Source organism: Lissotriton vulgaris, chromosome 2_1 (genome assembly GCF_964263255.1).
Source record: "Lissotriton vulgaris chromosome 2_1, aLisVul1.2, whole genome shotgun sequence".
Taxonomy (NCBI): domain Eukaryota; kingdom Metazoa; phylum Chordata; class Amphibia; order Caudata; family Salamandridae; genus Lissotriton; species Lissotriton vulgaris.
In genome coordinates this window covers 1,542,156,906-1,542,169,690 of record NC_141687.1, presented here as the reverse complement: position 1 = coordinate 1,542,169,690, position 12,785 = coordinate 1,542,156,906, and the positions used below count along the sequence as shown (strand labels likewise).

The 12,785-nt window shown below is 41.7% G+C and overlaps 1 protein-coding gene across 3 annotated transcripts in view; it reads right to left on the bottom strand.

The window, feature by feature from the left end:
• The window catches only part of CDON (cell adhesion associated, oncogene regulated), a 124,974-nt gene that overhangs the window by 62,508 nt on the left and 49,681 nt on the right, over positions 1–12,785 (bottom strand). For all 3 annotated transcript variants that reach the window (XM_086957410.1, XM_086957411.1, XM_086957412.1), the window contains exon 2: positions 4,542–4,669. In XM_086957410.1, coding sequence (XP_086813536.1) covers positions 4,542–4,617 — 76 coding nt within the window. In that variant the 5' untranslated portion in view covers positions 4,618–4,669. The remainder of the gene's footprint in view (positions 1–4,541; positions 4,670–12,785) is intronic.

Here is a 12,785-nt window from a genome sequence, read left to right as displayed (position 1 = left end):
CCTGTACACATAAGTGTCGTGATACGGATGACAGATTTTAGGTTCCTAGAGATCCCAGCATCCAACAAACCAAGGAGGAAAAGGGACTACTCTATGTAGCAACTTCAGCTAGTCTGGCATTGAGTTTAATGTGGTAGCACAGCAAATTACACATCTTTAAGATTCTGTTCCCAGAAATCCAACCATTCATGAAATTTTGGGAAAAGAAAATTGGTTGGAATCTAAAAAGCAAAACACATTGGGTGAATCCGGAGCCTTGACCCTACTTCTGGAGAGTCTATTTCAATAACTAGATTGGGATTTAAAGATACAGCTGTAGATTCAAAGAGAAGGTCAAATATTTAGAGTGGGGTAGAAAGGAGTGGAGTTGGATGGGGAAGATTTTAGAGGAGTGAAGTAGATTGGAGTGAGGTAGGATGGATTAGGGCAGACTTGAGTGGGGTTGACTGGCGTGGTAGACTGGAGTGGGGTAAATTGAATAGGGGTACACTGGGTTGAAGGAGGTGGAGTGGGGTGGAGTGTGGTAGATTGGGGGAGTGGGGTATATTGGAGTAGATTGGGAAAGAGTGGATTGGGGTGAAGTGGTGTAGACTGGAGTGGAATGGAGTAGATTAGAAAGGAATGAAGATAGGTAGAATGAAGAAGAATGTGGTAGAATGGAGAGGAGTGTGGTAGAGCGGAGTTGGGTAGATTGCGGAGGGGTGGATTGGGGTAGATTGGGATGGGGTGGGGTAGATTGGACTTGGGTACATTGGGGTAGAGTACATTGGAGTGGGGTACATAGGAGTGGAGTGGGGTAGATGGGAGTGGAGTGGATTAGTGTGGAGAGGAGTGGGTTAGAATGAAGTGGGGTACATTGAAGTGGAGTAGATTAGAGTGAATGAGGAATGCTGGAATGGGGTGGACTAGAATGGAGCAGGTAGAGTGGGTTAGATTAAAGTGGGGTGTGGTAGGGTAGCGTGAGGTGGGGCAGGGTAGAGAAGTGTAGATTGGGGTGGGGTAGATTGGAGAAGGTACGATTGGGGTAGAGTGTAGTCGATTGGCGAGGAGTGTGATAGATTGTGGTGGTGTGAAGAGGGGTAGATTGGAGTGGCGGAGGGAATATTGCGGTAGATTGGAGTGGGGTAGATTGTGGTAGAGTGGAGTGGGCTAAAATGGAGTCTGATTGAGTAGAGAGTAGAGTGGAGTAGAGTGTGGTAGATTAGTGTCGGGTAGACTGAGGTATATTGCAGTGGGGTAGAGTAGAATGGAGTGGGATAGATTGTATTGGAGGGCGGAGTGGAGTACACTGGAATGAAGTGGGGTAGATTGGGCTGGAGTGGGGTAGATTTGCTGGAGTGGGTTGCATCGGGGCATATTAGAGTGGGGTGGATTAGGGTAGAATAGAATGGATTGAAATCGAGAGGGTTCATTTGAAGTGGAGTGCGGTGAACTGGGGTAGAGTGAGGTGTGGTTGACTGGGTTAGTTTGAGTGAGATGGAAAGGAGAGGGGTGGAGAGGAGTGGGGTGAAGAAGGTTAAGTAGGAGTAGATTAGATTGAAGTGGGGTAGAGTGGAATAGACTGGAGTGAAGTGGGGTGGAGTGGCGTGGGGTAGACTGGAGTGGGTGGAGTAGGGTAGACTGGAGTGAAGTGGGGTAGATTTGATGTCGCTGAGTGGATTGAGGTTGACTGGAGAGGGGTAGAGTGGAGTGGAGGTTAGACTAGAGAGGGGTAGAGTGGAGTGGGGGTAGACTGGGGTGGGATGGATTGGGGTAGATTGTAGTGAAGAGGAAGGGTTAGAGTGGAGTGGAGTGGATTTGGGTGGAGTGGGGGTTAGACTAGAGGGGGTAGAGTGGAGTGGGGGTAGACTGGGGTGGGATGGATTGGGGTAGATTGTAGTGAAGAGGAAGGGTTAGAGTGGAGTGGATTTGGGTAGACTGGAGAAGGACAGAGTGGGGTGGAGTGGGGATAACTGGAGTGGGGTAAGTGGAGGGGGGTAAGTGGAGGGGGTAGAGTAGAGTGGTGTAGAGTAAAGGGTCTTGTAGTATCGTGAAGAGAGTGATGTGAAGGGGCGTACATTGGAGTGGCATGTCGCAGAGTAGACTGGGGAGTCGTAGAATGGAATTTAAAGTGGAAGACCACGAAGGGGAGTGGTGTTAAGTGGAGTGGCGTAGTCTGGAGTATGCATGGTGTGATAGCGCACTATCATTACAGACAACACATTTTCAATTGAAATGGCCATTACATTTGAACCGATATACAGTTTTACTGCGCGCAAACGATTGTGTGTGGATAATGTGTATTTATGTGTCTTAATGGTATTCAAATATTTATTTCTACCACACTTAAGAATTACAAAACAAATGTGCTTCATTTGTACATCCTACACCCTCTCCTCTCACATGGGCACTCAGCAGAATTGCCACAAATTCTCTCACTTAGAAGAAGGAGAAAGAAAAGTAAACACTAAGCTCCCTCGAAAGACAGAAACTGACATTTGAACTCTATCTTTGAATGACTGAAAAAAATAACAAAACTTAAAGGCCTATTTACACACAGGGAGCACATGGAAGGACAGAGTAAACAAGGGATGGATGAACTCAAGCTGGACACCATAAAGCAAATAAAGCCAGCAAATAGAAAGCAAGCAACTGTAAGTTGCAAACCACTAAGCCAAAAGTAAGCAATAGGCGAAATGTATTCCCAGGGAAACTTTCATAATACCCACAAGTTATAAGCAAACCAGAAAGCTGTGCTGGATGGCAGGCTTCAAGCTAAGCATCTGAACGTGGCCTAGGGGCTGCATTACAATCCATTGTACTGTTAGTGGGAAACTCGGTCCAGGGACCTGGAGAGATTAGACTTGCATAAGAATTAGCACTAGTTGCAGAGAAATAGCTGAAACTGTTTACTACTTACTAGCCCACCATCAAGTCCTAAGTAGCAATATGGGGAGTTCAGTGGCCTTGACTTTTGAGAGTTTTCGGGTGAGCCGCCAGTGCTGATCCAAATGTACAGGTTTGAGGTGGATTAAAGACATTCATATCATCTAGACCATGGGTACAACCTGTGACCATGAGGTTGAACACCGGTTCCTGCAGCGGATGCTTTCGTCCACTGAGCCACCAAAACCGGCATACACACATCTCTCTCTCTTTCTCTCGGTCTCCCTCCCTCTCTCTAGCTCTCCCTCTGTGTCTCTCCCTCGGTCTGTGTCCCTCCCTCGGTCTGTGTCCCTCCCTCGGTCTGTGTCCCTCCCTCGGTCTGTGTACCTCCCTCCCTCGGTCTGTGTCCCTCCCTCCCTCCCTCCGCCGTCCTCCCTCCCTCCCTCCGCTTGTACCACTCCGCCTGTACCACTCCCTCTCCCTCCCTCTGTCTCCCCCGACTCCCTCCCTGTCTCCTTCCCTCGCCCTCCCTCTGTCTCCCCCCGACTCCCTACCTCGGTCTCTCTCGGTCTCCCTCCCTTTTAAAAAGGAGTAGTTTCTTTCTTCTCTTAAACAAGTTATTAAACACAATTCCTGTATCTCAAACCAAAATGCACCACAAGACCCTTTATCTCCTTAACCCCACCACACATTTTATGATGGATCAGCTGTGAGTGTGTTCTTCTGTGTTCTTCATCTTCAGGGCAGCCAGTTAATTTAATTCCCACTGCAGACAAAGTGGAAACACCCTGAAAGATCACCAACTTGTGTTTCTTCTGTGTAAACCGATTCCTAATGAAGTATCAGCACTAGCTCCAGGCAGTCAGTCTAAAATGACGTTAAGGATTTTGCCCAAAAAATCCTGAAACTAAGACTCTTGCCTTGAAAAGGACATAATGCCTACATGCCTTTGCTTAATCGAGTAATCGTCACACATTTTATGTGGCTCAAATGTATTAATAGAAACCCCAATAACTATATACTTAAAATCAAACCATACACCCACTAAACTGCCCTCCTTTCTACTAACCAGAGTTTCTTCATATCCCTAAAATACACAAGAAGTCAAAAACGGTTGCCATTTTCAGGTTCACCATCAGCAATTAGAGGGAAGTTAGCTCAAAGTAGATACATGCTTGAAGCTCAATAGACAAAAAAGACTGAAAATGCACTTCCAAACACCTAGTTTTCTTCACGAAGGAGGCTTCTAGAGACCATCCAGCCCATTGTTCTATCCTACAATTTATGTCCTAGTTGACTCAAGTCCAACAACTCGGTATTTCTCCGATCTTTACAAGTCCATCTTTTGATACAGGTCAGAGAAAACTGACTGAGTTTGAATCATCGAGAGAAACATAATCTTACAGCAATTGCAGTTTATCAGGAGTGACATATTTCCTCTTCGCTATTTTTATTAACTTTGATTCTGTGGCCATAATTCAGTAAATATCAAAGGCATTATTGATTAAGCATCTAGACAGATCTCCAAAAAGAAATCCATCCGTTCCACCTTTTCTCTGCACATAGGTATACACCACCATTATCGATCGGACAATGTTTTCAGGGAAAATTATATGTTCATAGGACAAACCGTTATGTAGATTTCAAGTTAATTATTGAGACTTTAGGGACTGTACCTGAAGTAGCACTGGAATACACGACCATGAACGTGAAATATAACAATCCTTGTAAAGGTCCGGGTTCAGAATGCATAGCGACGAGTAACGCAAGATGAGGGTGCAAAGTTCCAAAGGAAGGAGGAGCTCTGTAAGTAAAAGGAGAAAGAAAACATTACAATTATTACAAAATGTAATTAATCAAATCCTAATGATATTAAACTTGTTTTAAAGTAAATTTTCTATAGAAGACATGGTTTAGCTGTTACACACTTTTTGCCCTCTGTATTTGTGATGAACAATTATCATCATCTAATCAGCTAAAATTCATTACTCTAAAGAGATATTTAGGGCAATGGAGATTAGTCAATCAACACAGTTTCCCTGCACGCAGTTTCCCTGCACGTTAAAAAAGTAATCACAGTTAATATATCCATAATTAGACAAAGTACTTTGACATTTCTCGTCCCCAGAGGCAATGCAGGAGCGAGCACCTCTAAGGCATAAAAAATAAAGCAAGCTGTAATAGCTCACATGTCTTTCCTAATTCACAGGGGAAGGAAAGTGTTAAGAATGTTGTGCAAATTATTTAGAGGATGGTTGCAAAGGCGATACAGGGTTACATAGAAGTTTGGTCTTCCTGTAGCAAACCTCATTAAATCCTCTTAAATATATATGCACAAACATAGAAAACACTGCCAGGCAGTTAACCCAAATAAGAAGGAAAACGTTTAGCAAATCAAAAGTATAGAAGAACACTCCTGACCACTTGACGAGCTGGTTCAATTTTATCAGCCAGCTTGAAAACCATGGTCAACTTCAGTACTAGGAAAAGTAGCTAAAATACAAGTGGGTGGGAGGTGGAACACTGAAAGTGGGCAGAGCATGTTTTGTGCAGTCCCTCCCTCAAACTGAGTCCAATATAAAGAACCTTCAGTGTTTTAAAACCATATTCTATGATAATTTGAGCAGAGCTGAAGACTAGCTCCGTAATGTACATATTACCCGACATCTGTGCAATTTTGTTGTGTTACATGTGCACTTTCCACTTGAATTAATCTTTTGAGATAATATTTTAATGTTGATTTGGATGGAGTTATACATTTAGGAGATGAATTTTAATGAATTGTTTTAAGTTTGGCTATCTGTGATGTTGAATTGTCCATGAGATTGTACTGGGCTGAAAGTCTGTCCTAATCGGTCGTGTGGTGTGACTAAGGGAGCATATCTGACAGAAGACTAGTGTTGATACAGATTCTGAATCCTAATAGCAAAGCTCACAATAGGCTTCTGCCCAATTTGTAGGCATAAGCATAACTTGAGCAAGGAGAAGGATCTACTTAAAAGAAGAAAATAAGAGGTGTCCTAAAGTTTTACCTCATGAGTCTGACTTTAAGAAATTCTTACATGAATTTGGGCATAATTAATTGTCCTAGATGTTTTCAGGGTCTCAGCCTTCTTAAATGGCAACGTTTGCCAGGTCCTTGCCCAATTTGTGAAACATGCTTATGAAAAGGCACATCACATTCACACTAAGAAACAATCAAATACATCTAGACGTGCAAAAATTATTTTCTGGGCAGAAGGCACATTAGATTCGCTTCTGCGAGCAAACTCAATGATTTAAGGTGAAACGGCAGTTGCTGGCCCAAGGGGTACTGGTCACAAAGAGGCAGGTATATGCTAAGCTGTATGTTGGCCGCTTTAAAATACTTATGAAATACTGAGCGGGGGCGTTCAGTCAATTACAGAATATTTTAAATGGTGTAGGCTGCTAGAAAAGTAAAAATTAAGTGCTTTGTCTAAACTATAAGTTAGTAAAACTGAAGCAATGACTGGGCTACCATCTTTAGAACAATTAGGTATTATGGATCATAGATTTATAAAATTAAATTCAGGCTAGCTGGAAACGCTGGGCATGGCCACTGGTGTAAATGGAGAATTAAACAGAAAACCAATGGTGCAAAGACAAAGAAAATGCCCAGGGGGTGTTAGCGATCCATTTGAAACTTCAAGCTCAACTGATGGCCAGTCACCAATTGCCCATCGTGCCATTTGTATCTACACCCGAGAAGACAGACACAAGTTGTCCATAAAAGGAAGATAAATTGACAAAAAAAACAACTAGCTTTAAAGAATTATTGCAGTATGCAAATCAATTGCCCCAACCGGTCGGCCGCTCTTTACTGATCTTTCTCTTGCTTTCACCCTCTCCACTGGATCAAACCCTTTTCGACCATCAAAAACGTATACGCTTACATAAGTAAAAAATTAAAATTCTTAGGTTGTAAACGACAATATCATCTTAAATATACTACGTTCTCCATGGAGTTTGGAAGGTTAGAAAACACTCCATCTTAACTATTTATGTACTTGCTTTCGGTGTTTTTATTTCCAATCTCAAACCTAGCTCTGTAGTGGTTTAGCAACAAAGCAGGTCAATAGCAGCGCCTGCAACATAATTTACTGGACTAATACCCATTGCAGAGGCGTCAAGGGCTACCATTGTGTAAAATCACTGCTATTGCCATTAGAAAATGTTTATTAAATGTTGGATGAATCTGGCTAAATTTCTCTACGACAGTACCCAGCAGTAAATCAAATAAAAACTTCTCCAAGTAACACAATAAACGTGAATATATAAGAGACCAGTTTTCCATGCACAGGTCCGACATATACCTATCAAAAATTGTAAAGCACCCCTTTGTAATAAATGCATGATTAACAAAGGAGAATAACTGAATAAATGTACATGTAACCATATTTGTACGGCATGGACATAGTGTACTAAATGATACAACGGCATTTCATTGTTAACACCCGCAAAGCAGCAACCTCCTGTATACATGAAAAAGTTTGTAAATGCACTTGCACACTGGGTCTACCCAAGACTCGAGCTCATCTAAATAATAAGAGATTTGGAAATTGCACTAATGTACGCAATATTTGCAACGTGTGTGGGGAAAAGGACACATTTTTTAGAAAGTAGTAATTTGAGGAAACTGAGAGGACACGATTTGGAGAAAATCTGCCACTCACTTTACTCGAACACCACACATAGAAACAGATGGTATAAACTATGTGCCCTACTTACATCTGCGTATATAAAAAAACAAAAGAAAAAAAACACTAATTTATTCGAATCTGCAATGTGCAAAGATTTTTTTCCAGCGTTTTGGTTATCGGCCCTACAGAGTATGCATTAAGTTGACCATGGCAAGAGAGACAAGAACACAGTGAGATGCCAGAGGCGTTTTCATTGATGTAGGACCTTAACTCGTCCCCTTTCTGACCTTTGAACTCGCCTGCTTCCTGGCACGTCCCTTTCATCCATGACCTCCACAACCTTTCACACTCTGCACTGCTGTGCCACATTCCCTCAGTAGCCACATGTATGGCAGAGAAGTGACAGTCAAAATAATTCGGAGAATACTAGACAGGACGCAAGGACCAAATCAAAGTGAATTTTATTCAAATTTGAAAAAATCTTTCCCATGCTCCAGAATCTGTCTGCAGGGATTCATGTCTTGGCCTCGACCAGGGCACATTATGGAGCTGTATGGCTGGTAAAAGAATTTTGTATCAAGTGGAAAAAATAGAAGTCAGTAAGTCACTATGTAATGTGCCATCACGGACAAATTTTGTCATTTATATACTGGCTGGGAGTAGGTGTCACAGGGGAAGGGACGGGACTCTAAGTATGCCTCAAACCTCTCACCCCCACCACTAATGTTAATCAAACTCTGGATAATTTTACACTTTAATAAGGCCTAACTGACCAGAAGAGTATGTTTTGCAATCATGTACTCAATTGCATTTTTAAAAATGTAGCATACATTTACTGCAATGTTAAAATATGTTTAAACATATTTAAATACCGTCGATTTATTAGCATAAGTGTTAAAAATTCTTGGGGGCCATGATGATTTTATTTTTTACACGGGGGAAGAGAGGAGGGGACTTTAAAAAGTTTGAAGATCAATGCCTTCCAACTGACTTAAAAAGAAAGAGCGCATCAAACGTAAAATACAGTGCTTTGTAAACAAAACATTGCATGGCGACCTACCTGAACCAAGTCTTCAAAAGCCTATCTATCACCTGGTGCTCACAAAAAAATGAATTGCCAATGAATAAAAAATGTTTTATCCACCTCAAGATGCCAGAGGATGGAAGAGGAAAGGTCCTCTTCAATTGACCCTCACAATGGGTGTCTCTTGCTTTCTAGCTTAGCATGGTGCAGGCAATTTGACAGCGCACTACCACACACTTGTGGAGTGCTCTAAATAAATGAGCTCCAACCATCGAATTTAAACAGAGGTTCTATCCCTGATGAGGCCTCAAAACACTCCAATGACATCTGACCCTTTCAGACTGGGGGTAGTAGTGTGGCATAAATGGGCAGTGTTGGGTGAGATGAGTGAAGCACTCCAACCATGGCGAGCAAACTTGTAACTGCATGTCAGCATGAGGTATTGCAGAAAAGTAGGAGTATTAGTGAGGTTACACATGCTAGTACCTACCCTAACCGTCTTTAAAAATGGTCTATATCAACAGTTCATAGCATACTTACTTCTGTGGACCCCACTTTATCAATACTCGCATTCAGAGACCTCCACTGAGTCATTATTGGAATCAAGGGACCCTGGGCCTAAGCAAATTCTATGATTTGAACCGCAAACAATACACAAAAATTCAAAAACAAGTATTCACAAAACAAATGCTCAAATACTGAAATATTTTGTTTAATTCACAATCACATATAAGATTAGTTATCACATTTTCAATTGTGCTTCTTTGTGTATACTTTGTTGATTTTAATTTATTCATTTTAGTTTTACGCCAATTTGACAAACAGTTCTGGACCCCTTGAGTAGGTCTTGTGGACCCCCAAAGGTCCTGGGACCACAGGTTAAGAACCACTACTCTATATCATGCAATAATGGCTGTGAAAAGTCATGTTTTTAAGGACCTCAGAAATCTGTTGTGACTTAATTATACCTAACCCCTTCCCTGCAGCGGCAATTCTGCCGCAGCGCTAGGGGCGAGGGGGGGGGGGGGGCGAGCGGCGCTCGCATGCTCGTGACGGAGCCGCTCCGTCACGAGCCGCGGTTGAGCTGTGCTCATGACGGAGCGGTTCCGTCTTGGCCCCGCCCGCTCAATGGAACGTTTAGCGCAGGCGTGGAATTCGCGCCGAGCGGGCCATGACGGAACCGCTCCGTCATGAGCACAGCTCAACCGAGGCTCATGACGGAGCGGCTCCATCATGAGCATGGAACCGGTTAAGTATGAAGAAATCGAGCTATAAAGTTTTGACGCCTCGGAAGAGAAATAACTTCTACCCATGCAAGACTTTTTGAAAGAAGTAATGGTTAACAGTGGATCCATCCCAGGGACTATTCATACAGCCTGTGAGTTGTGTTTTAAGCTTAGATGGAAGGGCCCCATCTCCGGGTCACATCTCTTATTACCTTCAACAAAGGGTTTCTTTAGTTGTGTTTTCTGTTTTACACTCCGTGGTAGGGGCTGAGGTTACTACCACACAGAAAGGAACTGGTTTTTATTAAGTTAAATTGAGGGGTGTATATATCTGAAATGTCTAGATTTAGTATAGATTACTATTTCAATTAGTATTTCACATATGCAACAGCTAGAACAGAGTATAGTCGTGAAGTTTAACTTTTAAGAAATCTTTAGTCTTCAGCAAACATGTTTTTCCCTCCGAGTTGTATGCAAACCTATTGTTTCCTCAAAGCTTAGTATGGTAGTTGGTATTTACACTCCTTAAGGTCATTTCCTATTTTGGGCATTTAGGTTAAGGTGTATTGGTCTGGTGTGAGCAACAATCCTCTTGCAGTCTGCTGCTGAATTTTCCTCTTTCAGCTTGCACCAGACCATTGCACCCTTTTCAGATGAAAGGAATTATTTTATGGTTTGTAAACCCTGCAATTCACAAACATTGCAGTATCTGAAACCGCAATGTGACATTTCTAAATGTGCCTAACCCATTTCATTTTCCCTAAAGTCCATCCTGAATGACTATATATATCTACAAGAGGACTGTGTACTTGCCGGATCCAGTGGCAACACTGTGTTTCTTTCTCCGAGGTATCGGAATGTCGCAGTCCCGCCTCATCAACCAGGGCGAGCACACGGCCATCGCTAGCAGCGACTTGTGACTTCACTCGGCAGCAGCTTCATTGCAATGCTGCTGCATGGTACGCTCTCATCCTGCTGATCGAGGGAGAGCGTGTGGGGACCCGAGGAAGACTCTTAGCTACACTTCAGGCTGCATCAAGGATCCCTTTGAACTTGGTATTACAGCGCTCATCAAACAAAGGTACTTACCGAACACTGCATCATGGTAGCTGTAGTTTCCATTGCCCAACTACAGCTGCGCTGAATTTGATTGAGTCAGCTGACTTCCCATTTAGGGGAGGACCGGAACACTTCGAGGGAGATGTGATGTATTCCTCATTTTTTGAAGGGCGTCTGACGAAGGCACACTACGCCGAAATGCATTATGCCCAGCATAATCTACATTAAAGAATCTTCTGAAGCCCCATGGTGTCCTCTGACCTCTTTCTACTTCGAGGGGTCGCGTTTGTGTGTATATATATATATATATATATATATATATATATATATATATACACACATATACACAAACGCGACCCCTCGAAGTAGAATATATATATATATATATATATATATCCGCTCCTCAATCCTCCACAAGCCATGTAAAAGAAGACCGCACTCACGGTGAAAGTTCATACAGCGTTTATTTTGCCAAAAAACAGACACGTTTCGGAGATAACTCCTTCCTCGGTGTCAATTTAATTTTACGATTTGCGGCTCCATTTAAACCAATCAGTATAGGTTGCAAGGCATAGAGAAGGGACAACGCGTTGTTTTACAATGCGCGCCATCTTTAAAAGGTTACATTGTCAATACAAATACATGTTTCTTGATCTATAGCCTTCGGCAATCATATTCTTTCAATTTGCCATGTTAATACTATGTCGAAGATATTATTTCTGACATTAGCCAAACGTATTCTAATATAGCCGTGGATTGGCATTTGCAATCCCATTGGGTTGCTACAACCCTCAAAGTGCCTATATGCAACATTATATGATTCATCAAAATACTCTTTAAATCTTACATCAAGGATACCACGGATTGAATCACTCGCACTGAAAAAATAGAGTCTGTCTTTTGGCGAAATAAACGCCGTATGAACTTTCCCCGTGAGTGCTGTCTTCTTTTACATGGATTGTGGGGCGGTAATATTTACGCGGGGTACCGACGCGGCACAGCACCCGCCTGAGGATTGACTCGTGTTTTGGTACAAAACGGATAAAGAGATAGATATATATGATATATATATATATATATATATATATATATATTCACTGAAAAAACCATAGGTTTCACACCAGTTATAGTTAGGAATTAGCATTTAAAAAACCTATTAGATTCACTGAAAAAAACATAGGTTTCACACCAGTTATAGTTAGGAATTCGCATTTAAAAAACCTATTAGATTCACTGAAAAAACCATAGGTTTCACACCAGTTATAGTTAACTGGAAATTTTACTGTCATAAAACCATTGAAATTCCACGTTATAGTTAGTTTGACTCACTACAACTTGCGCGTGCAATGCACTGCTGATGACGTTACATATTACATCACTCATGACATGGTCAGTGACATCTCTCATGACATCACTGATGACACCATCCAGTGAATGTGTGTCTTTCTGAAAAATAAATATGTTTTATATATGTATATGTAAAGGTCGATGGAAGAATAAATGTTTAAATAAGTGTCTAAAAAGATATCTTTTTTTTAAAAATTGATTGGTAAACTGGCTTATTAAGTGTATCTTAGTGAATACATATATTAGCGAGTAATGTTTAAATATTTAAATATATGTATCAGTGTTTCACTTTGTGTATAAGTGGCTGCATGGGTTGCTGAGTAGCTACATGTGTGTGTATATGGGTTATTAGATGTTTTTTTAGTATCAGTATGAGTGTCTGTATGGTTTGGCGGGGGTATTACTTAGCACATAGATGCATCAATGACTGACTCACTGTTTGTATGTGTTTTGAAGACAGCATATGTGCAGGACTGTATGGGTGGATGAGTGTGTATATGTGTGTGTTAGTGAGTGAATGACTGTCTCACTAGTGTCTTTATCAGTAACAAGATACGTTTTAATCTAGTATATGTGAGTATTGATGTCTATAAGTGAGTATAT